The sequence below is a fragment of the Drosophila miranda genome, chromosome XR (genome assembly GCF_003369915.1).
Source record: "Drosophila miranda strain MSH22 chromosome XR, D.miranda_PacBio2.1, whole genome shotgun sequence".
Lineage (NCBI taxonomy): Eukaryota > Metazoa > Arthropoda > Insecta > Diptera > Drosophilidae > Drosophila > Drosophila miranda.
Genome location: NC_046674.1, coordinates 12460563 through 12483710, shown reverse-complemented (window position 1 = coordinate 12483710; position 23148 = coordinate 12460563). Strand labels below are relative to the sequence as shown.

Genomic DNA, 23148 nt, shown 5'->3' with positions numbered 1-23148 from the left:
TAAAATATTTCAAAATCGATAAGTGACACTCATTCAGGGGACTCCTGAAATGCTATCAACAAAGATAATTAATACAGGTGGCGTTCCACTTTGAGCAAGGCAGTGAGATCAGATTTAAAAACCGAACGGGAAGCTCATATATTGAGAGCGAAAAAATGGTTAATACGGCATGACTACATATTTCTGGCATGGTGCAAAATGTAAACAACCATTTAGTCCGACATTCATATTTTCAAGAGTACGCCTACTGTTACTATTAATTTTTCTGAAGTTGGCGCTATGTTCGAATTTTTTTCTGTGCTCAGTAAGCCCAAACCTAACGGTTAATGTCAAACTTAACCTTTTTCATTATTCGTGTTGTGTATCTGAAACGAAACGAAATAAAAACGTGCCGTGCTACAAAATTTTGAGTGAATATTTACATTTTACCAAATTATCTGTGTTCTTTAGCAAAAATGCTTAAGAAATTCGTCGAAGTTAATGCGGAGGAGAGCCCCTCGGCCAATCCGTACGAAGTGCGGACCTACATGGGCAACGAGACTCAGGGGCCCGAATGGAACCCCGAGAACTGTCCGCCCCGCGAACGTGTGTGCCCAAAAAAGCCCCCAAACTCTACACTATCACAAGTCCTCACCATCGAGGATGAGATTCGCCGCATCCACCAGAAGGCGGAGGAGTCGCGTTTCGTGCGCCCCGCCAAAAAGAAGTGCGACCTCTACGATGAGTTTACCATGTGCGTGGTTCCGCAGCGAACACCGTCAGAGCTGAAAACCCATGCCGAGATGCGTGAGCATCTATTGTTGGCCCGCAAGGACTTGGGCCTGGTCGAGCACGATGCGCGGTCTCAACGAACCTGCCCCAAGGATCTTGTTGTCCTCAACAGCCCCATGAACCTTGGCGAGGAGGAGGAGGCCCAAGAGGGCGAAGCCGGAGAGGAGGAAGAGGGAGAGGTGAAGCCACAGCTGGCATCTCCCGAGTGCAGCTCGAATATGATCATCATACCGGATAGGCGCATGGTGAGCTAATTCTATATAAATAATTGTATTTTTATTATGGCTGGACTCTCAGGCCAACAAAAGCGTGGCTTAAATGTAGATTTAAAATTAGTTTTGGTAATTCCTATTCGATCAACTCTATGTCATCAATGTCCGCGTAGATACTGCCCGGCGGTAGCTCCGGCATGGAGTTGAACCCCTCGTCAGCGCCTCCTTCAGTGCCTGCCGCCAGCGAAAGTGTGCGATAGGCACCGCTCGTTGCCTGCTGCTGCATGTGCACGCCTAGCTGTGAGATCAGCTCCAGGGCCTGTATGTCTGAGTTCATCAAAGCGAACTGGTGAATGATGGCCAGGTGGGGGAACACTCCGTTGAGTAGAGTGGTGGTTCCGGCATTAATTTGCATGCTGTCTGACGGATCCTCCCCTGGTGGGTCCTGATCTGGGTGGTCCGTGGCATCAGGCGAGGCAGCCGGTGAGAGCAGTACACTAGGTTCACAGGTGACCTCCTCCACATTGTCCTCGTCAAAGCGCTCTGGCCCTGTGTCGGACATCAGGCTGTTCTCACTCGATAGGTTGACCAGGTCCTTGCTGGTATCCCCATCGGCTTCCAGCAGCTCCCTTTGCATGAAATTGGGCAGTGAATGCTTAAACTCCACAATGATCTCCTCGACAGGCAGCTCCTGTGTTACACTATCGCTTCCCTGATAGCCCAAGTCATCTGCCTCGTACTTGTACTTGCTACGGAAGCGATTCAGCCAGCGATACGATGGCCGAAAGCTGGGCAGGTTCAGCACGGCCGCCATCTTCAGGGACGTCTCCTTCAGCTTCTGGTTGCGTATACTGATGCTCAGGCGCAGCTGGCGGCAGCGTTTCACCCACTCGTGGAGCAGAAAGCTGATGGCGCTCATCTCGAACTTGCGACGCTTTCGCGTCATCTCCTCGATGATGGTGGAGGCATCCGCTTCGCTAAGCGTGGCCAATTGCTGCAGCAGCTCCTGCTTCTTGTCCAGAATGCGTCGGATCTGCGTGGCACAGCAATGGAACATCTTGGCCAGGCTGTTTCTGGAAATGTTTGTCTCATCGTAATAGCGTATAACGGCGATCTTCTCGTAGAACGTCAAAATGTTGCGCTCGTTGCGACGGGATTTGGGCTGCGGAAAGAAATTGAAGTTTGGATCACCCTTTCGATCGATTTACGCACCCGTTAATTATAAACATCTCCCTAAGCAATGCAATAAAATGTGCATGTTTGCAAATACATACACACACACAAAAATGCATTTGCCACACTGGCCGCGTATTTGTCTGGCGACCGCGTGTGTCATAAGCAAATGTCCCGTAAACCAACCCTCGGAGCGGCTTAAAGGCCAAGTTAAAGCAGACGCGTCAGACTTACCCCTTTGTGGTTATTGACTGTTGCTGCTGCCATGGCTGCCATTTCAATTGCAATCAATTTTATTTCGTTTCTTTCCTATCCTTTCCTTTTCTAAGCACTCTGCCTTTAGTTCACCGTTTTTTCCTTAACTGCGCAGCAGTAAAAGCAAAAAGCCAATTGCGCTTCTTATTGCCGCCGCTCTCGCATCCAAAGGAGAAGCAGAGAGCGTTCAAAAGAGAACCAGAGAGTGGGATTGACTCCTTTTAAGACTGAAAAGAGAAATAAAACAATTATTAATTTGTTCAATCCAAATGCCAAAGCATTGTTAGTCACTTTTATTTGCTGGTTTGCCTCTCAACAAACGCGGGGCGACACTTAGCTGCGCTGCTTCTATTAGCCTATTGTTGTGTGTGCGCTGACATTTTTACAATTACTGAGTAATAACACTTGTGCCCCTGTTTTTTTACGGTTTCAGCTTTCAGTCATTCTGTCTGCCTGCCTGCCCTGCTTGTGTGTACGTTTGTACGTTCTGCTGGCTCTCGGCTCTCCATATGAAATAAAAACGGTTCGCTATGCCCACAGCCACGACACGAGAGTCTTGTCCCTGTCGCTGTGTTGCTTCGCTGCTGCTGGCTCTGTTGTTGTAGCAACGGGCGTCAGAAATGCGGCAAAGAGGAACGATAGGCAGGGGAGCGTCGTTGTCGTCTCACTCACACAAACGAACACTCGCACCTTTATATGTTTGTATGAACGTAGATACATTTGCAGCTGTTACTGTTGTTGTTTTTGTTAGCACTGGGCATATTGCATATGCATGCATGCATGCGTGTGTGTGTGTGTGTGTGTGTGTGTGTGTGTATATGCAGTGTGCGGCCTCTTTCAACGCTGGCGTAGCCGCTGTTGCTGAATTTTTCGTTTCATTTGCGTTTTTCCGCGTGTTGTTTGTTGTTATGTTTCGATTCTTTTCTAGGGGCGGGGGCGCGAACGGGGGTCACACTTATAGAGTGGTGGTGGGTGAAGGATATGCATCCGTACGTGCTTAATTTAAAAATAATTAAATAGCATTGACACCAAGAAAGGAAGGAATGCTTCGGGTGCGGAAGCTTTTGATATTTGCATCACCCATTGTTTGATGATGATATGATATGTATTCACATCGGATTTTATCTTATTTACTTGGGTTATGTACAAAAATACACATAAAGGTGCAGTTTCCAACGTTTGTATGTTTTATTTTTATTTGGACCTATCGTTACTATGGAATCTATTTGATACAGTGATCCCTTTAGTTGCTTTCCAAAGGTATCAAAAGAGGGAATGTCTAACTGCAGTAATGTAACCAAATAGGATGTAAACTGAGGGTTCAGAGTACATTGACTATATTGGCGACGGACGCTGATCAGCAATACAAACCCTTAACAGGGTGGAAAACGCATCCTTCTCGCGAGCTTCAAAATCATAATACCCTCAATGCAGTGTGTATATCTGCAAAGTTCTTCGGTCGCGTACACCTTTAGTCCGTAGAGCACTTACTAAGCTAATTAACTTTCCGCCGTAGATAAGGCCCCTGGAAAACAATGTGTGCGTCGAGGGGTGCGGTGTGTGCTCTCTCCAGACACGAGTATGTAACAATTCGATTGATATTGATAGAAAATACGATTTAATGTTTTATGGGCGTTCCATTGAATGAGCCTTATCAAACAGAATATGCGGACTAACCCAGTGAATCATCTGCAGGTGGAGTCCAGTCCCCCTATGGAATGCATGGTCCTACGCCCCTGTGCGCTGCCATTGCATTTCCCTTCTTCAATGCGCTTTGCATCGCCAAGTACTTCTGCGACACAGTGGCGCCGTCAGCATTGTAAGAGTGTGTGTGTGTGTGCTGTTATGGCCGCCTTGTTAGCAGCTACAATGCTGGTGCTGCTGTTGCTGCTGCACCTGCATTTATCCAAAGATTTCAAGCCATCTTTTGTGTTGCCTTTTCGCTTGCAGCGTCAGCATCTCTTTGGAAACAACTCCATCCATTCTCCCAGATTCCTGGATGAATTCTAATTCATCAAATGCCCCCGAACCGGACCGGGCGACACGTGCGCCTGATTGGCCTCGCCTTGCCTTGGCGCTTGCTTTATTTTTATTGATTTTAAAAACGGACTTTCATTGACTCTTCGATTATGGAAGGGCCCCCGCAGCTGTACTGGACGGGATACCAAACACCTGCTGTTGTGTGCCCGATCTTCCCCCGTCCTTACCCCTTAAGGTTATGTACGTACCCGGTTTGGTATTTGGCCAAAACGGAGAGCGGCAACAGAGAGCTTGGAGAGGGTTGCGTTCGCTGCGTTGGTTTTGTCTCTGGCGGCTCTTGGCTCTTGCTCTTGCTGTGTCTCTGGGATTTGCTTTTGGGCCAACTTGTTGTTGGGAATAGAGCAGCAGCAGCAGCAGTTACTACTAAGTGGCTTGTGGTCGTATGTGTGCTGACGGTGTTGGCATTTGTGCGCTCGTATTGACGTGGTCGTATGCTATAACTGTGCGGTGATACTGCGTCGGTGATGTGGCTATGGCTATGGCCTCACTTTGCTGCTTTGCTGCTATGCTGTTTTCTGTTTTCTGTTTGCTGTTGCTGTTGCTGTTGCTACGAGTACGAGTACCATCCGTAGTACGGGGCCTACTATTAGATGACTTGTTCTTCGGGCCGCCACGACTTCCCACGACGAGCTTCGGTGTGTGGGACTCGTGCTGCGGTTTCGGTTTTCAGTCTGGGGGTTTGGTTTTGGTTTGGCCGAACTGAACCGAACCGAACGAGAGCGATAAGATTCCGTGATGTGGCACTAAGCGCTGTTCGTTGTTTACTGCTGCTCTGTGCATTTGTACGCGAGGCCGGCTGCTTGTGGCCGTCAGCAGTCAGCCAAGCAGTGGCCAGCGAGCCATAGAGGTGCCTCACACACACACACACACACAAGCACATACTGACAGGCACTAGCACACACACACACACACACACAGACAAACACCTACGGATGGATAGACGGTAAAACGGTTGACGAGAGCCAAGCCACATCACACAGGTCGTTATAGCCAGTCTAGTTGGAATTTCGTGCCATACCTTATGCCGCTTACTAACCAAGACAGAAAGAAAAAATAAAACAGGCCTCCCTCTCTCTATATCTCCTCTATATATATATAAGAGTGTACATACATATATATAGGGACTGGCATCGGTGGCGTATGCGTGCTATTTTCAGCGTAGCCACTTCGAATGCCGCATTAAAAGCTTATGACCACGGCCAGGAGGGACAGACAGAGAGAGAGAGAGAGTGAGAGTGCACAGAGCTTACGGAGTGGCGATAGCCAGCCAGATGTTACCATTATTATCCTGTAATTACTAACTCCTTCACCTTCCTCTTGCCCTCCCATTGCTCTCCCCCTAAGCTGGAGCTTAAGCGCCCCAAGAGTCGCATTTACCTGAACGAAACACAAGTGGGTCCCCTGGAGGAGCTGCCATTTCCCACGTACAATCCCCGGCTGATTCAGGAGGGTCTCGATGGTGAGAACCTAAAGGCCTTCGATCTGATTGAGGGCTGCAATCCGCAAGATCTATGGACCTGGAATGTGGGCTATCAGAAGCATGAGGAGGATATGGATCAGGAGTTTATCACAGCCTCACTGCCCAAATACGGTGTGTACTCACACAGCGGACTGTCCTTGCTTCCCGAGTAGTTCTCATTCGATTAGTTTCCCCCAGAAAACGACGGAGAGCTCACCGTGTATAATATACCCACGGATCTGGATACCACCTTCAAGGCGGAGATTGTGTTCGGCAATCGAAATGTCTTCCCGGAGAAGCCGAAAGAAGCGGGTCGACCGAGGTGAGGCACAGGCACAGCAGGGTTTCGTGTGACTTTCAAGCCACAAATCTTTATATGCCCTGCCCTCCCATTAGATACTATAATCGACCCAGTGAAATTGCCTGCATTATTGTGGCCTATGTGGAGAGCTTTCGCCTGAATCCCGACTTCTGGACGGGCAGCACCATGGATGGTATACTGAAACGAGGCTTAAGTCTGACCAAAAAGAGCATCTCCATGAACTACAAGGCCGGTGAGTTTTGCGACTTTGACATTATACCGCAGGTGAAGGAGCGCGAGGCCGAGGTGGACATCAAGATCCATTTCTCGGGGCTACTCAGGAATGAGCCGAACATGTTCAAGGCCCTCTCGCTGTTCTTTACCAAATACAATGCCTGCATCTTTGTGTCGCGCGAGCTGTTCCTGCTCATCTGGAAGCGGTGCCTCAACTCGTACTACGTCTTCGATCCGAACGGGCGGAACGACATGTGCCTGCGTGACTTTGCGGAGGGCAAGTGTTCGCTGATGGCCACCCGCTACACGGAGCATCTGGTGCATCTGATCACCAAGTTTAGTGAGCTCCAGCCGCAGGATGAGTTCAGCATATACGAGATATCCCTGACGCAGTACGGCAAGCTGAAGGGTGAGCCGCTGAAAAAGGACCCCAACAACCTGGTGGCCCACAAGCTCTGGGCCGTGGTGAACGAGCATTTTGCGGTGAAGACCGCCGGCGAGGGGGGTATCCATCAGCCCATATCGGGCAACGAGAAGAACGGCTCGCTGGTCGTCTCGCTGATAGCCCTGATCTACGCGGAGTTCGAGCTGGCGAAGCTCTGGCGACCGATGACCATCGACGACATCATCCGCTATGGCATGGCCTACTACAAGACGCTGCGCAAGAAGTTCCGGCTGGACGGCAAGCGGTGGAAGAACAAGAAGCCCCATCTGAATGTCGTCGATCTGCCGGAGATGTTCCTCATGGGCGCCTTCAAGGCGACTGTGCGCAAGCAGCCATTTCTGATCAACGGCCATGTGGCCGACTGCAAGAGCTACCTGGACTCGCAGCTAACGATGGCCTTGCATCAGCTATTCAACATGCCCCAGTGGCCGGCGGGGCTGCTGCAGATCGACAATTCGGTGCTGGGCATCTGGCGGGACAGGGAATTCTTCTACGTGTTCGATCCATTCCGGCGTAATCGCACCGCCATGGTGATAGATCCGGATGACTATCGGATCAAGGGCTCGGCCGTGCTGCAGATGCACTCCACCTTCGACTCCTTCTGCCGCGTTCTGTACATGAATGCCCTGAAGATGCGCCGCGGTGGCAAGTTTTTCATCCACGGCATACGCACCGGCTGCATCCGACCGCTGCAGGTGATGACGCAGAAGACGAACAAGTTCCAGGCCCTGCAGATGGGGCTGCCAACGTTCACGGACGAGCCGCCAGAGCCGGAGCTGAAGCAGAAGAAGAGCATCGAGAGCATACCCGACGAGGAGCGCTTCCCAGTGCAGGAGGAGAAGGAATGGATCGAGGAACTAATCAATGGAATTATCAACGACATCATCAAAGCCCTGCCCGACCCGGCGATGCAGCGGCCGCACCTCTATCCGCAGGCCCAGAAGGTGCTGGTGCGCACCGACAAGGAGAATCTGCGCGCCCTGCGGCTAAAGATCAAGCGGGGCTATGAGCTGGACGCTGCGGACGAGGAGGAGGAGAAGCGCGTGCTCACCCTCGAGGAGGAGGTGGCGCTGAGGAGCAACTTCCAGGCCCTGCCGGACGGCGCCTGGATAATCGCGGGCTCCACGCAGCTGCCGCAACTAGACGAGGAGATGGCCAAACTCGGCGGCCTCCTGTCCGCCGTGGTGGCCATGGCAGTGTCCGCCAAGTACAAGCTCTGCACGTGGAACGCGGACCTTATCGAATTCTCGCTGGAGTCGGCCAACAGCTTTGGCGAGGATTACCAGAACTACGAGTACATCCTGGCCTGTCTGCTGGCCAAGAAGCTGCCGGACATCGCCATCGGTGAGAGCAGCTTCAGCCTGGAGGTGCCCAAGGTGGTGAAGTCCTCCATTACGGTGCCGCTGCGGCAGGTGCTCGTCGATCTGCTGACCAGCTACAACCGGCTGCTGCTCGTGTGCCAGCGCTTCTCCTGCGTGATCTTCAAGCGCTACAATTTCCTGTACATGTTCATCGGGTTCCCCTGCAGTGCCGTGGGCTACCGCAAGGGCGGCTCCGGTCCCGCCTGCTTGCTGCGCTTCCTGGAGTTGGACGCGCTGATCAAGCGGATCGAGTTTGGGTGCAATCCCCTGGGCTGTTCGGTGATGAACTTCATTGTGGCCGCCATCAAGGTCGTGGACAATCATCTGGAGGGACGCTTCCGGCGCTGGCCAAAGGCCGATGAGGATGCCGAGTACAAGCAGCTGTCGGCGCGACAGAAGAAGCTGCGTGACACGCGGTTGGAGAAAATGCGCTTCATCGATGAAGAGCTAAAGAAGGAGAACGATCGCATCCAGAAGTTCCTCAAGGCAAAGCAGGAGCATCGTGACCGCAAGAAGAAGAAGCGTAAGTATTCCACGACTCTGCTGTCACTCGAAATTCTATCGGAAAATCTACCCACCCACACCCCACAGGCATCCCCGCCTATCGGGACACTGGCATTGACGAGGGAGGCGAAGAGTTCATGGAGGATGAGGATCTGGGCATGGAGGAGGAAGAGGGCGAGGAGGAGATCGAGCTGAAGCATCTGCCGGGCAAGCAGCTGCCCAAGGAGCTGAGTCGCGCCTACCAGCCGCGGCCCATCCTCTACGGCTACCGCATGCGGGAGAAGGACTGCAACTTCAAGATCCAGGGCAGCACCGCTCTCGAGGGCCGTGGCGAGGGCTCCTTCAAGGAAATCAAGCCCTGCTATTTTGCCTCCGCCCTGGCCATCCTCAGCTGCTCCATGCGTCCACTGAACCGCTGGAACTCGTATCGGGTCGATCGGGTGATCTCGAATGCCAAGGCCATAGCCGCGACTGTGTGCGAGCTGGAGTCGGTCTTCGAGCGGGTCGTCCGTCATGTGACGGTGGATGACTACGAGTTTGACATCTGGATCCGCGGCTTCGAGCCGGCGGGCGTTCCGGCTCCGGCTCCGGCTCCGGCCAAAAAACAATATCCCGCGGGCCTGGCCCTCAACATTTTGAAGAAGAAACTGGAAAAGTCGCTGCAAACGCGGAAATATCTGCTGATCTTTACACCGAACGGCAGCTATGCGCTGTACCATGACGAGTACTTCCATCTGTTCGATCCGTATGGCAGCATGGAGAAGTCCGGCGGCGGCGAGGAGGAGGAGCAGGAAGGCGACGAGGATGGAGGCAAAAAGAAAAAGTGCCCCAAGGGACCCAAGCGATATCCAGAGCGCAACACCGCCTCCTGGGTGCTCCTCGGGGACATGGACGCCCTGATCACGTACATTGACGAGCGGTGCAGCGCAAAGAGCTGGAAGGAGACGTGTCAGTACAAGTTCTATGTGGTGGACATACTTTCGCACAAGAAGGCCGCACCGAATGCCCGCATCCTGCAGCTGCTGACGGACCTGTCCATACCGATGACCTGCTCGAACAAGCACTACGGCAGTCCGGAGTACGAGATCTGTGCTACCAACGAATCCCTCGGCTGGCTGGAGCTGGAGAACTGCCTGCCCGTGTGGAGCCGCCTGAATCGCCGCAACACGGCCGGCAAGTATCGCAATCTACCGGTCAGCAAACTCAAGAAGTTCGACGTGGAGATCGAGGGACGGCTGTGGTCGCTGTGGGGCAACCTGCATCCGGAAGCGCCTGTGTTCGAGGACGAGCTGCGCGGCCGCCAGTACCTGGCCTGCTATGTGATGGCCTGCTGTGCGGCCAGTGTCTACCGGCTGATGGACTGGAGCCCCCACATGCTGGACAACATCGTCGTGAGCGGCACCACGTACTTCAAGGAGAGCGTCCAGCAGATCAACAAGGAGGACTATGAGTTCTCGCTGGAGAACCTCAACATCGACTGCGCCATGGATGCCATCAACTTTGTGGTCCACATCGAGCACGTCTGCTATGGCAAGCTGTACCGCGTGCCCACCTTCAATCGGATGAATCTCGCCGAGGCGCTGATATACTTCTTCAGCCACTACCAGTACGGCATCGTGATGGTGCGCAAGCGAGCCCTGGCCATTGGCTTCTGTCCGGGGCACGATGGTGGCTACTTCATGTACGACTGCCAGGAGAAGGACCATCCGCTGTTCCCCAAGCAGCAGGGGGCCGCCTATATGCTGCGAACCCGCCACCTCCAGGTGCTCCTCTACTGCATCGTGGTCACGCTGAATGTGCCCTTCTACAACATTGACTTTACCATCCACAAGGTGGAGATGCTGCGGGAGGGTGCCACTCTGGAGAACGATGAGGAAGGGGAGGAGGCCTAAGGGGATGGGATGGGCTGGCACTTTGGCTCAAAGATTGTTTACAAGTTTAACCATTTAAATTATACGACACGTTTTGGATTCATACGAAAGAATCACGAGATTCTTAGCACCTCCGTTCTGTACAAATAATTAAATATTTATGCGAAATCTATCCTTTTGGTTACCTGATTGGCAACACCCCTTCACTTCTAGCCGAAACAAACAGGCATTCTCTTCCAAGTCGAAATTTAATCAAATGTATAAGAACTATGCTAAAAATGTAACAACAAGCGGATGACGCAAGCCGCTCGATGCCGTCATCCCGTGATTGAGTCACGGGCTGTTGGCTGTTGGCTGTAGGCTGTAGGCTGGTCGTGGCATGCCATGACCTAATGCCTCAGACGCAGCTCCTCCTCGGCCTGTTTGTAGTGATAGCCATCGGGGCGGAGCTCGTGGGCTGGCTCTGGCTCTGCCTCGGCGTCCGTGGGTGCCATTGGCTGCTGCACATCCATGTAGTAGGGCATCTGCTCGTCCAGCATCTGGGGCTGCTGCTCCTGCTGCTGCTGTTGCTGTTGCTGTTCCTGCATCTGCATCTGCTCCTGGTACTGCTGGTAGGTGAGCTGCTGGGGCTGTTCCGATGCTGGTGCAGGGGGTAGGTAGCGGCTGGCAACCTGTGGCTGCTCTGGCTGTTGCTCGGGAGCCATCATCTCCATCTGCGGCTGCTGCATCATCAAAGGCTCGGAGAGCTGCTCCATCTGGACCTGGGGCTGTGCTGGCAGCAGATAGCGGGAGGAGAGCATGGCATCCATTTTCTCGGTCTCCAACGGAGCGGGTGGTGTCAGCAGGCTGCTGGGCATGGCCTCCATCTCTCCCTGCTCGTTCTCCCGCATGTACTCCACCTGCTCGGGCAGCTCCCGCAGCTCCTGCTGCTCAATGCTCATCGAGACGGCGTGCTCCGGTTTTGGTGGCGGCAAGTAGCTGCTGGGCAAATGGGAGACATCCGCGGCGGCCAGGCAGGCCAGGCACAGGGCGATCGTCAGGCAGAGGGATCTCTGCGGGACGCAAGTACATCGTAATTAGATTCCCATTCGGAAGGACGGCGACTACAATCCTACCATCTACACTTACCATCTTGCTGGTGTTTGTCTGTTGGTTGCTAAGCGTCTGATGTTGGACCAGGTGGAAGTGAACCTATATATACCGTCGCATGAGACCTTCGGTGGGGCCTAACGTTCAACGTTTAACGTTTAACGTCAAATATTTGGCTAAAAGCCTGGTTCCGTTATTTGCCTATTCGATCGTTGATTTGTCGTCGAATTTCGCGCATCTTATCAAACAACAGTCCAGCAAACACAAACATTCGAATCTTTGAGTAATCGATGGTTGGAATATTGAGCTGAATCATCGCCACTGGCCATCGCCAAGCAATACCAAACCAAACCAAACCCAACCAAACCAAAACCAAAACCAAAACCAATCCCATCCGATCCGATCCAAGCCAAAGTGATGCTTCAATTGGACTTGGTTTAAGCTGCTTTTGGCATCTTTTTCCCTACCTCCCTCCCTCCATTGGACGCGGACAGGTGCCACTTGACGGGGCGTTTGACAATCTGAATTGCGCTTCAAATCTCCGTCTCTCGAGGCGTATAAACTGGAGCATGGCTCCAGCAATGGGGTGTGGAGTAGTTGCCCAAGGTTCCCATTGAAGTCTCTTTTGCACACTTTATCTCTCTGGGGGCTTGGCCTTCCCTGAGAGAATTCACGGTCAACAGCAGCAGCAGCAGCAACAGCAGCAACATCAGCAGCAGCTGAGGAAGATGTCAAGCCTGGTTGGGGGGCTCAAACGTAAAAATGCTCCCCAATTGTTATGAAAATCCTTGCTTTTCCCTAAAAACACTCTACTGGGAGAATCCAATGTTCGTTTCAATCAATCTAGTTTTCGAGGTGGAAAAACTCAGTCGGTACCCGCACTTATAGCCATTCCTGGATACAGGCAACATATTCACACCAGTCGATGCTTCACTACTCATATTCCCGAAACTTTATATTTTTATTTCGCGAATTGGTGGATACATTTTTGTCTGATTTATAAACCAGTAGTCAGTATGTTCAGCTGTTCTATATGCGACCACAGGAAGAGTGTACTGAGCACTGAGCCGGAATACGAGTTCCGGCGCCGGAAGAGAAACTCTGAAGAGATGGAACTTTACGGGGTCTCGAACTATTGCAGTGAATGCCAGTTGGTCACCTTCTTTGTCAATCTCGTAAACTTTGAAGGCCCTCTACGAGGATCATTGATGTGGAAGATTCTATGGGCTGCTGCAGAAAATGTGGGGAAAATGCCGTTGCAGGTGAGGAGGTGTTCCGAGGAATCGGCTGCCGCCTAAAGTCCACTTTACTTTGCCAGAAATCGCAGGACACGGGGGTCCAAACGAGAGCTCTAGAGATCGACAACCCATTCGTGATTGTTATGGCGCCGCCAGCGTCCCGGGAGAGGGTTGGCTATCAGGAAAAAGAAGCAGAAGAATCCTCTGTTGGTTTCAGCGAAACCGATACGCAGTTCGATAGGGTCATACAAAACATTCTGAACACATCCTCTGACACCGATTCAGTTAGCTCCCACAAGGTCGAGGAACTAACGGTGCTCTATCGGCGCCAACCGGAGACAAAACCAGATTACTATAGCTCCACGTGCAGGTCGGCTGGAGTGGACCACGCCAGTGCCCGTCGCATTCCCCCAGCATTACCCCATCTGCAGTGCCAAATGAATAAGAAAATGAAGCGACTGGAGGAGCTAGTCACCGTTGGGCGTCGTCTCGAGGACAAAACCACAAAGCTTCGCATGGAGATGGCGGCCCTGGAGATGCAGAAGCAACAGGAAGAGATCTCGGAGTGGCAACGGGAGGCTGATAGCGCTTTGGCCAGCGAAAGCTCGTGGTGGGGCGCCGAGAACCTGAAAACGGTTTTCGGTAAGTGGTGTCCGGAGCGAAGGGACAAGATCATGGAAGACCAGGCAAACTTTCTACTGCAGGCCCTCGCGGAGCAGAGTGGAACCAAGGATAGGGAAAGCGACACAGATCTTCGCTCACTAAAAGATGGGAAGACGGAAACTAAGGTACAAGGCACCCACAAATATAGGAGTGGAGAGAACGATCCTCGCTCACGAAATGATCAGGGTGCAGTAGGGGATAGTCGCTCACTAAAAGATCATGATGGAGTAAGGGAACATTGTTCAAAAAAATACCAAAAGGATAAGCGTGCACTCATGGATCGTAGGAAAACAGACAACGAAGACAATTGGTCTATGCAGAGTCAATACATAGCATCTATGCAAGCGGAGAAAGATCAGAGTGAAACTAGCGATAATCGCTCACATGGAGACCAGAGTGAAACTAAGGATCATCGTTCACATAGAGACCAGAGTGAAACTAAGGATAATCGCTCACATAGAGACCAGAGTGAAACTAAGGATAATCGCTCACATAGAGACCAGAGTGAAACTAAGGATCATCGTTCACATAGAGACCAGAGTGAAACTAAGGATAATCGCTCACATAGAGACCAGAGTGAAACTAAGGATAATCGCTCACATAGAGACCAGAGTGAAACTAAGGATCATCGTTCACATAGAGACCAAAGTGAAACTAAGGATAATCGCTCACATAGAGACCAGAGTGAAACTAAGGATAATCGCTCACATAGAGACCAGAGTGAAACTAAGGATAATCGCTCACATAGAGACCAGAGTGAAACTAAGGATAATCGCTCACATAGAGACCAGAGTGAAACTAAGGATAATCGCTCACATAGAGACCAGAGTGAAACTAAGGATCATCGTTCACATAGAGACCAAAGTGAAACTAAGGATAATCGCTCACATAGAGACCAGAGTGAAACTAAGGATAATCGCTCACATAGAGACCAGAGTGAAACTAAGGATCATCGCTCACATAGAGACCAGAAACATGAGAAAGCACTCAAGGATAATAAGGAAACAGATAATGAAGATGATTCGTCGATGCAGAGTCTATACATAAGATCTCCGCGAGCAGAGAAAGTGCATAAAGCAGCTTGGCCAGACACCAACAGCTTCAAGGCCAATGAACATCCTATAAATCCGTTTGAGAGTCCCAGAGAGAAACCCCAGACGCTACAGATCTGCAAGAAACCCATAAACTGTCCCATAAGCGATGAGTGCCAGCAACGGTGCGTTATATCGGACTTCAGCACTCACGTGCTGTACGATCATCAAAACGTGATGTTGGAGCGGATCGATTTGGGGCAGACCAAGACCTTCCACCTGGATCCGAGGCTCGCGAAAAAGAATCGGCCCACGTGCCACATGGTATACTTTGTCAGAGACATGATCATCGATCCTCCGCGCGGCAAAATGCGCGACGTGCTGCCCGTTCTCGTCATGAGTGCCCGCATGCATTCTTGTGATGTGTCTACTTCCAAGAGCCCGACTAACGATTCCTGTCTGGAGGACGACACGCTGCAGTTCCTGCTCATTTGGCTTTGCAGCTTTAAGCCCACCAACGTTCGTGTGGTTGGAACGCTTTCCGTTGAGGCCACGTGCGCCTATGGACAGGACAGCCTGATGGTGCGTACTGCTCGGGCCTACGATATACGGGCGCCCCAGGACATGCGCACCATCTACCGCAGTCCTTCCACCCTGATCATGCCCTACGACCTGGTCCGCCGCATCACCCAGAGAGGCAACCGGTCCCTCATCGTTAAGGTTAAGATTGAGTAGGCAATTATTTGCGCGATTTTCTTGTCCTATTTAATCCGAAATGTTAATGTATTTATGGGTTTATTTGGTTGAGTTTTGGACCTTCAAAAGTGCCCTAAAAATAAAAATCTGCAAAAATCTACATCCGATCTAATTTATCGCATTCGACTCAAAATTTGACAAATTGCATCGTCTGGCGCCCATTGGACCCCTTTGGCGGGGCCACTCCAGGGAGACCCCTGGAGTCGGACTCTTTTTTTTTTTAATAAAAGTGTGTTTACGCTGCTAACATACAAACGATGCTAGTTTTAATAATATCTTATCATATTCTACACGACTTATACATACATTTTACAATGAAGCCCCAAAAGTGTGCCCCAAAAATTGTGTTGATGTCGAATGTAAACTATCTTGTAGGTTTGATGCTGCCCCGTGTGGTTGCGGCTAGGAAGAATACTACACAGAATCCTACTTCTTCAGATACATCTTTTAGGCGATCCTATTGTATGATTAAAATACAAAGATCCTTTGATCCTCTAGGATTGTGAAAAATCCTAAGATGACCTAGGTTTCAGGGAGGTCAAGCACCAGGATTTTGATGTAGCGGAAGATGCTTCCCTGAAACATAATCTCTGCGTGTAATTGGTCCGCAATCTAATCGATTGTCAGCACTCGTCTGGCCAACTGATTGACTTCTTCGCCTCCACATCACTCAGTCGCCGACATCGGGAAAAAAAATAATATAACATGTTATGTAAAATTGAAAGTCTTGCTCGTATATCATTCCTAGACTCTTCTGTCGAGTGCCTCTGTGTGGGTGGATTGCAATTGATGATAGTATGAGAGCGTCTCCAGGTCTCCCTCGTTGTCTCCTTGTCTAGTAGAACGATTGTGATTAATGGAGACAGCGTCATTGAACGCGATCCGGCGCCTCATATGCACAATGATCCCCGCCGCCCCATGATGTCATTCGCGAGCGATTGAATGTTGAATGTTGAATGGCATTTGCCAAACGATGCCTCCACTCGCGTGGCGTGGCGTGGCGTGGCGTGGCGTGGCGTGGCCCCCTCTCTCCCATTCACTGGAGAACAGTGTCAAGTGAGAGTTTGTGTGGCTGCTGCGGCAGGCGGAAATAATGCCTTAATGAGACAAATGACGCGACTCTGACACATCTGACAGCTTCTAAATACGTGTGAAATTGTCTTGAAATTGATGTTCAATTTTGGACAGCATACACATGTCACATATCATCTTGCAGCCAATGTCACACATATGATAGCTTCTGCGAGTGCTGACGGAATGTTAATCTCACAGAAGAATAACTATAACATTGCTGTCATTTCAAAGACTCTCTCCGCCGCCCAAACTCTACGGAGCTGTCACTTATGGGGCTTCCATTTTGAAGTGAACTTTTGTGGTTCTCCCCCCAGTGTTTGGTTTCTGGTCTGTCTGAGTTCAAAAATAGCTCGGTTTCCACCAAGCATGCCAGAATCTGTTTGTCTGCTCGTTAACGAGTCTTCAGACTGCAAGGCATTCGAGTATTTTGGCACGGAATAAAAATTTGCACTCTCAAGATTTCGGCTGGGTCACACTCGGATCCACAGAGCTTAGGTAGATATTAACTTTAAACTTGGATAATGTATCGATTTTTAGTTGTAAGCGATGAAAAGTTATTCCAGAGTTCTTCTTAACACGCCATATCGAAGGTACAAATCAGTATTATGGTCATGATACAATTCGATTACACAAATCACATGATGCTTGATTCTATTGTTGCTCAAAGAATGCTGTAATTTCTATAAATAAATTGGAAAATTGTGCAAAAAATTAAATTAGATCGCAACGTATTCGATCAATCAAAGAGATGATTCGCCCAAGACTTCCGCCTGGCATTCCCCCATGCTCCGCTCTGTTGCACTTGACTTTTTATTGTGGTTTATGCATTTTTCCCCCATTGCAGCTGCACTTTATTAATAGTGCACTTATGACCATTTCAACGAAAGTGGCCCAGTGACATCAGTTGCAGGGGATCTACCATACTCGTATAAAATTTGATGCAAAACCACATTTTCGAGTACTTTTTTCATGAGATCAGCGTTCGTTAATCACCAGGGAAATGGGTTCAATTTCATATGAGAAATGTTTGCTTTCAAGCCAATAGTCGTTCGACCTCGTGTATGTACATAGATGTGCAATGTTTGCCACATTTTTGTGGCCTGTTTGTAGCTGTGTTCTAATTGAAATGGACCACAAAATTGCGCTTGCCGCATGCCGCATGCCGCCAACTTCAAAGTTGGTCGCTTCTGATTGATGGTTATGATTGATGGAAGGAAGCCTTACCCAATCCTCAGTCTGCAATTCTTCTTTCATTTACGATACTTCTTGCCCGCAGGCAAATTTTTTGTTTTTGTTTTCTTTTGCGCTCCAATTTGAAACAATTGAACTTTGTCCCCAGAAGAAGAATTCTCCGGCTTGGTCTCTACCCGACTCTCTGTCACATTCCTCTCTGCCAGTATCTGTACTTTGCGTAATTTGCATAAAATATATATTGGCATACTCAAAGTCCAAAAAAGTATCCACGAAGAGACTCTGAAACAGAAATGCGCGTGTGTGTTTTCATTTGCCATTTTCCATTTTCCATTTTGAATTTTGAATTTACAATTTTCCAGTTGCAGTTCCAGTTTGGGCAAAATCTCAAATTTCCATAAAGCAAACATGGGAAGCAAAAGCAAACTATACTCGTACTCGTATTCGTACTCATAAAATTAAATATGCATAGGAATTGGCGATGGCGATGGCGATGGCGATGGCGACGCCGCTTGCAACAGTCTGAGATGGGAAGAGCTTGAGGTGGCTCTGGCCGAATTCCGCTTTACTTCTTGTGGTTGTAATTGTTGCCACAAAGGCACTGGTGCAGTGGCAGGCACCCACAATGTGTGTTGTCATTGACATGGATGGTCTCGTCGTGGTTCGTGTCCGCAGCTCAAATGCGTTTTGCATAACATTAAAGCCGCTTTAAAGCCAAACGGAATTTCGTAAGTGCAAGCATTTTTCGCAAATTAAATTTCACTCTTTGTATCGGCACAAGATTGCGAGGGGAGGGCGAGACACAGGCCGAAGCAGTGGCAGTGGCAGAGATTAGCTACGAGCATGCCACATGTGTCGTTTCTATTTGGTTGCTGATGCTCCCTGCCCCCCTGGGGAAAATGAACAATGAAATCTGTGATGACAAACTTTAAGGTTTATACTTGTTCATTTTTGAATAATAAATAAAAGGCATACCGTAAGGTACTCGTATGGAGTACTCCGCCGATCCGCAGTTGCTTAGGGTGCCCCCTTTCTTCCAGTTTCCTGTCCAGCGACTTGTGCCGACATCCTGGCGATGCAGAAAGTGGATAGATAGGACATGGCCACTATATTTCGCAGTCCATCCATAGTGATGGATCTATTGCGAAACAGTCTATGGAAAAAAGATCAGTTAGAATTTTATTTTTGGGCAGAATCTTTGAGTCTTACTTCGATCTGTACTTCCCTGAACTGAGCGAACTGAAGGTCGTACCGAAAGAGACCTGTATACCACATCGGCAAACCGGAGAGCATCTGAGGATCGTGACTTGGAAATTAGCAAGCAAAGATCTAGTTCGTACCTCCCCAAATAGCATACCCAAACGTGTCGTTTGAGATTATGGGTAGGAAGGGATAGGGGACTGGAAGTACTTGTATGATGTCCAAAAATGGAAATGAAAGCATGGGCCGTGGCAGGAGGGGTTGTGGTTGTGGTTCGTGTCTGCAGTTTAAATGCGTTTTCCATCAAAGCTGCGCTTAGAGCCAAATAAAATTAGCAGTGAAATGACAAATTGAATTTCACTCTTTGCTGAACAGGGTTACAAGGGGGAGAGGGGGCAGGGTTAATGGCAGTGGCAGCTATTGGCCATGCCACATATGTACGAGATGCGTATACGTGTTATTTGCATTTCCCAAAGCGAAACAATTTTGATCAATTTCTATGCAATTACTTACCATTGAGCCATGGCCACGTTTCTGCGAATTAGACAAAAATTGATTAATCAGCCAAAGCAAGCGGAATATTCATCATTTATCATTTGAATGGATATACTCGTATGTATGAATGGACGGATGGACGGATGGATGGATGGATTATATGCCTGGGGAAAAGTTTATGGTCCGTATCTGTCATTGGCTCTGCAAATTGTGCATGAATTATGGGCCCCACAAAATACATGGTATATGTAGAGTGATAGTTTCCAGCAATAAAGATGGGGAGATGAAAACACATCCTAAACATACGAGTATTTCCCGGATTAGTCATGCCCGATAGATACGATTCGGCCATATGCCGTTGAAAATTTACAGGTGAATCAGCAATGAGCGAATAGATTATGAATACGAATACGAATACGAACTTATATGCATATCGATAAGAAAAAAGACTTACAGCTACTGGTTCTATCTGATGATTCAGATGGTTGTGATTTCTCACTACATATTGAGTCATAGAACTTGTAACTTTCGGGGAGCTTCCCTGCTAAAGTACAGTACAGTACTCGAATCTCTCTCTCTCTGGAAGCAAATGATGCTCCCTAATTGAACTTGAACTTGATGTTAAGTGACAGCAATTGGAATATCTCAATTTCGTGTATGAATATTTGGGTCAATTCATAAATTTATAGCTGGAAATATTTGTGTGGAATGCAAAATAAAGTGAATAATACGAGTAAAACTAATTAACCGCGTAATCATACAAGTACATAAATACATATTTACACTGTATATATATACAGCACTTTGGGCTATGTACATTTAAAAGACCATTTATCAATGGCTGTTTTGTAATAAGTATTTAAATATTTTGAATATTCATGAGAGCACAGAAAAAGCACGGCCAGTGGCTAGAAACAATTTGTTTGCCGTTCGAGCATAAAGATATTGAAAATCGATTAGTGCAGAGTGAACAGGAAAATCCACAAAGTGGAAGTGACACTGCCAGACACTCGGGCAGGCACCCCTTCTAGACCCGCATCATCTCTCCCCCCCCCCACACTGCTCTTGGACTGTTGGCCAAGAGAGAACGCATAATTCTTGATTGGTGGCCTTAAGCGGCGGTGCCACACGCACCGCACGGACTAATCATCAATGACAAAGTTTCCGCACCGCCAGTGGCAGGTTGCAGTCTGCTGTGGCAGGGTACTGACCACTGACCACTGACCACCATCACTTCTGGCCAAAACACTCAACAAGTTGTCTTCAATTAGCGCCAATCGCGGCACAACAACGAAAAGCAATTAAGTGACGTTCGATGCTCGAGGAGACGGCCTGGCATGGCCTGGCCTGGCCAGCGTGCTGGGTGGTTCGCTCGTTCTGCCAAGGCTTATCAAATATTTTTTAATTAAAATTTATTATTGAAAGTATCCCAAACTTGGTTATCATTGTTGGCTATTTTCCTGCGAGCGCCTGGCTATGTGGTGTGCCTCTGGGTTTGTTGTTCGGATATTTGCATAATTGCAAACACGTTAGATGACTGGTTTTCGGCAGGAGTATTCATCATCAATCCCTCTCCATTCACTCTCCCAGTTTTGCATAGTGAGTAATGCACTGCAAATCGAGTGACGTGACTCGACGGTGTGGTGGTGGCCTCCAATTCCTGGTAAACGAGCCCCCAGCCGGACCTTAACTAGTTCGCAAATAAAGCGAATCAACACGCACTCGATGCGATCCCTGGCATGTCTGAACATTCTCCGGGGAACAAGTGCAAATTTGCAAGTATTCCATTTCATTTCCATCTCGTGTACTCGACATGTTCATTCCCATGTGTATGGGTAGGTACAGATGTATGTATTTTATGATCGATTTCGGGACTGTTCTGTTGTTTCCTTCTGTACGAAAATATAGCATTTATTTTGATCCAACTTTGTGCTCTTATTAGTGGAGCATAGCCAGACGCAGTCGTGGCACTGACACATGTTGCGTTTTGTGTGGATATAGCTAGAATGTGCGAAAAATAGATATCATTTGGCCACATGTGGCAAGTGGCAACAGAGGGGCAGGCTGCAATCATTTGTCTGGTATCATTTGTACAAGACTTGTCGAAAGTTTAAGTCGAACTATAATAGTTCTTCTCATCTGAAAGATGCCAACAATTAATCTTTCAACAGCCATGATCGTACAGGGATATTTATCCATATTTGAAGAGCTTTCTATTGCTGATATCACCCCAAATTTAAGTTATTTTTAATCATTTACATGGCGAGATACCACGTGCCAGGGCTTGCCCTCTTTGCTGGGTCAATGTCGTTCTATAAATGGAGCCCCACTGGGATTCCCCGCCTATTCGGCAGCTGAACAAAATCTTTAAATTGCCATAAATTACAAGAATTCGAGACATTATGTTTGATACGGCTGCCACGACGATGCGATGTTGCGCAAACTCGCACCAGAGTCAAGTGCAGAGTGCGATCGAAGAATAGAATTAATGGGTCTGCCCTTTTGATGGTCCAGCATAAATCATTGCCCGAACGAAACGATTGACCTTCTCCCATTAAAGTAGATCATTTTGATTCGTATGTTTAGGGTGTTAACTGGAGGGGTCTGTTCGGCTCTGGTGATTGTTTGGAGAACTGTGGATACGTACATCATGTAATGCCGATGTTTATGCAAAAATTGCTGCGTGCCAGACTCTGGCCCAGATGTTGCCAGCGAGGCGCCACCCACTCAATGCCAATGTCCAGAGCAGATGGTGGGCCCCTGGCCCCTGGCCCCTGGCCACTGGCCACTGGCCACTGGCTGTGGGCAGTGGGATTCTATTTCCATTCGGATGTCATCTTTATTTTTAGCCCGCATGGATCCACCCTGTGCGTGTATTAACTGTTTTATAAATTCCATACATTCTCAATGGTTTGGATTGGTTTTATTTTTGCAGCATATCTGCAAGTGCAAAGTGATTGCCCCCTTCAAATAATTTGTATAATCATTCGCCTTTGTTTATAATTTGTTCATGGAATGGCCCGCTTATTTCCTCAATTTATTCCCGAATTTCATTCTCCACACAATGTATGCTCCACTTCCACTGTAAACAACATTCACAATTGTTTATCCCACTGAAAAGTGCAACATATTAAATAATAAACTGCTAAAACCACTTTCCTCACGCTGTGTTGTTGCCCCTTGGCTTCGGGCACTTCAATGTCTCTGTCAATAAATCGGAATGAGGGTAGGGGTGGTGCGGTGAGGGGAACTGGGGGAAAGGGGAAATGGGTCAGGCGCGCACAAGCAATGAAAATTCGGTGTTGTTTCTGCCATACTTTGTTGCAGCTTTTGCTTTTGCCTGCACTTGAACGTATTATCGTTATATTTTATCGGCTCCCTACCGAGCAACAAGTTTCTCGAAGCTTGAAAGCTCTCGATTTACAGCTAAAGTCCTGCTGTAAACATTCGAGTTGTTGGTCACACTTGAACTTGCTTTTATTTCGATTTAGTTCGCCTATTCAGAAAAGTTTTTTGAAAAAACTACTGATACATTTGGATAAATTTAAAAGAGACGACTACGGGGTGATTAATCTGTGGGCTGGGATGTGTGCGTGTGTGCTCCACGTAATTGTTTATACAAAATATGGCCAGCAGACGTTGTGGATTGCGTCATTTGTTTGCATTGAATGTGGTCAAGATATTCTGATGCTTTTCTGTTGCTTTCTTTGGACCATTTTTCGTTGACTAAGCCGCAAAAAGTAAACAATTCTGCTGGCAACATTTTCTGTGTTGAGCAACACGCA

At 48.7% G+C, this 23148-nt stretch overlaps 4 protein-coding genes across 6 annotated transcripts; 2 read left to right on the top strand and 2 right to left on the bottom strand.

Moving 5' to 3' along the window:
• Positions 1–298: 298 nt before the first annotated feature.
• On the top strand, positions 299–10798 carry LOC108153286. Its single transcript, XM_017283158.2, has 5 exons — positions 299–1016; positions 5796–6042; positions 6109–6232; positions 6307–8774; positions 8843–10798. Exons 1-5 carry the CDS (start codon positions 456–458, stop codon positions 10645–10647), a joined length of 5205 nt encoding a protein of 1734 aa, XP_017138647.1. The 5' UTR covers positions 299–455; the 3' UTR covers positions 10648–10798.
• LOC108153287 lies at positions 1026–5218 on the bottom strand. Of its 2 annotated transcripts, none has more exons than XM_017283160.2 (3): positions 4640–5218; positions 2391–2638; positions 1026–2145 (listed from the first exon to the last, which is right to left on the bottom strand). In XM_017283160.2, exons 2-3 carry the CDS (start codon positions 2430–2432, stop codon positions 1120–1122), a joined length of 1068 nt encoding a protein of 355 aa, XP_017138649.1. In that variant the 5' UTR covers positions 2433–2638; positions 4640–5218; the 3' UTR covers positions 1026–1119. The 2 variants fall into 2 exon arrangements, with proteins under 2 accessions (XP_017138649.1, XP_017138648.1); XM_017283159.2 differs by lacking the exon at positions 4640–5218 and adding an exon at positions 2703–2960.
• A 57-nt stretch (positions 10799–10855) lies between the features above and the next one.
• On the bottom strand, positions 10856–11863 carry LOC108153532 (nuclear transcription factor Y subunit beta). Its single transcript, XM_017283594.2, has 2 exons — positions 11755–11863; positions 10856–11678 (listed from the first exon to the last, which is right to left on the bottom strand). Exons 1-2 carry the CDS (start codon positions 11755–11757, stop codon positions 11016–11018), a joined length of 666 nt encoding a protein of 221 aa, XP_017139083.1. The 5' UTR covers positions 11758–11863; the 3' UTR covers positions 10856–11015.
• Positions 11864–12579: 716 nt separating this feature from the next.
• LOC108153533 (uncharacterized protein DDB_G0283697) lies at positions 12580–15591 on the top strand. 2 transcript variants are annotated; one of them, XM_017283596.2, is made up of 3 exons: positions 12580–12977; positions 13034–14512; positions 14549–15591. In XM_017283596.2, the coding sequence occupies exons 1-3, from the start codon at positions 12732–12734 to the stop codon at positions 15380–15382; spliced, it is 2559 nt and encodes an 852-aa protein (XP_017139085.2). In that variant the 5' UTR covers positions 12580–12731; the 3' UTR covers positions 15383–15591. The 2 variants fall into 2 exon arrangements, with proteins under 2 accessions (XP_017139085.2, XP_017139084.2); XM_017283595.2 differs by having other exon boundaries at positions 12583–12977; positions 13034–15590.
• Positions 15592–23148: the final 7557 nt, after the last annotated feature.

Excerpts from the sequence above, each read along its gene's own strand:
- LOC108153286 (XM_017283158.2), top strand. The coding sequence starts at position 456 with ATGCTTAAGAAATTCGTCGAAGTTAATGCGGAGGAGAGCCCCTCGGCC. Across the intron at positions 6,043-6,108 it reads AGCCTCACTGCCCAAATACG|AAAACGACGGAGAGCTCACC; the intron begins GTGTGTACTCAC and ends AGTTTCCCCCAG. Across the intron at positions 8,775-8,842 it reads TGACCGCAAGAAGAAGAAGC|GCATCCCCGCCTATCGGGAC; the intron begins GTAAGTATTCCA and ends CACACCCCACAG.
- LOC108153287 (XM_017283160.2), bottom strand. The coding sequence starts at position 2,432 with ATGGCAGCCATGGCAGCAGCAACAGTCAATAACCACAAAGGG. Across the intron at positions 2,146-2,390 it reads CAGTCAATAACCACAAAGGG|CCCAAATCCCGTCGCAACGA; the intron begins GTAAGTCTGACG and ends TTCTTTCCGCAG.
- LOC108153533 (XM_017283595.2), top strand. The coding sequence starts at position 12,732 with ATGTTCAGCTGTTCTATATGCGACCACAGGAAGAGTGTACTGAGCACT. Across the intron at positions 12,978-13,033 it reads TGGGGAAAATGCCGTTGCAG|AAATCGCAGGACACGGGGGT; the intron begins GTGAGGAGGTGT and ends TTACTTTGCCAG.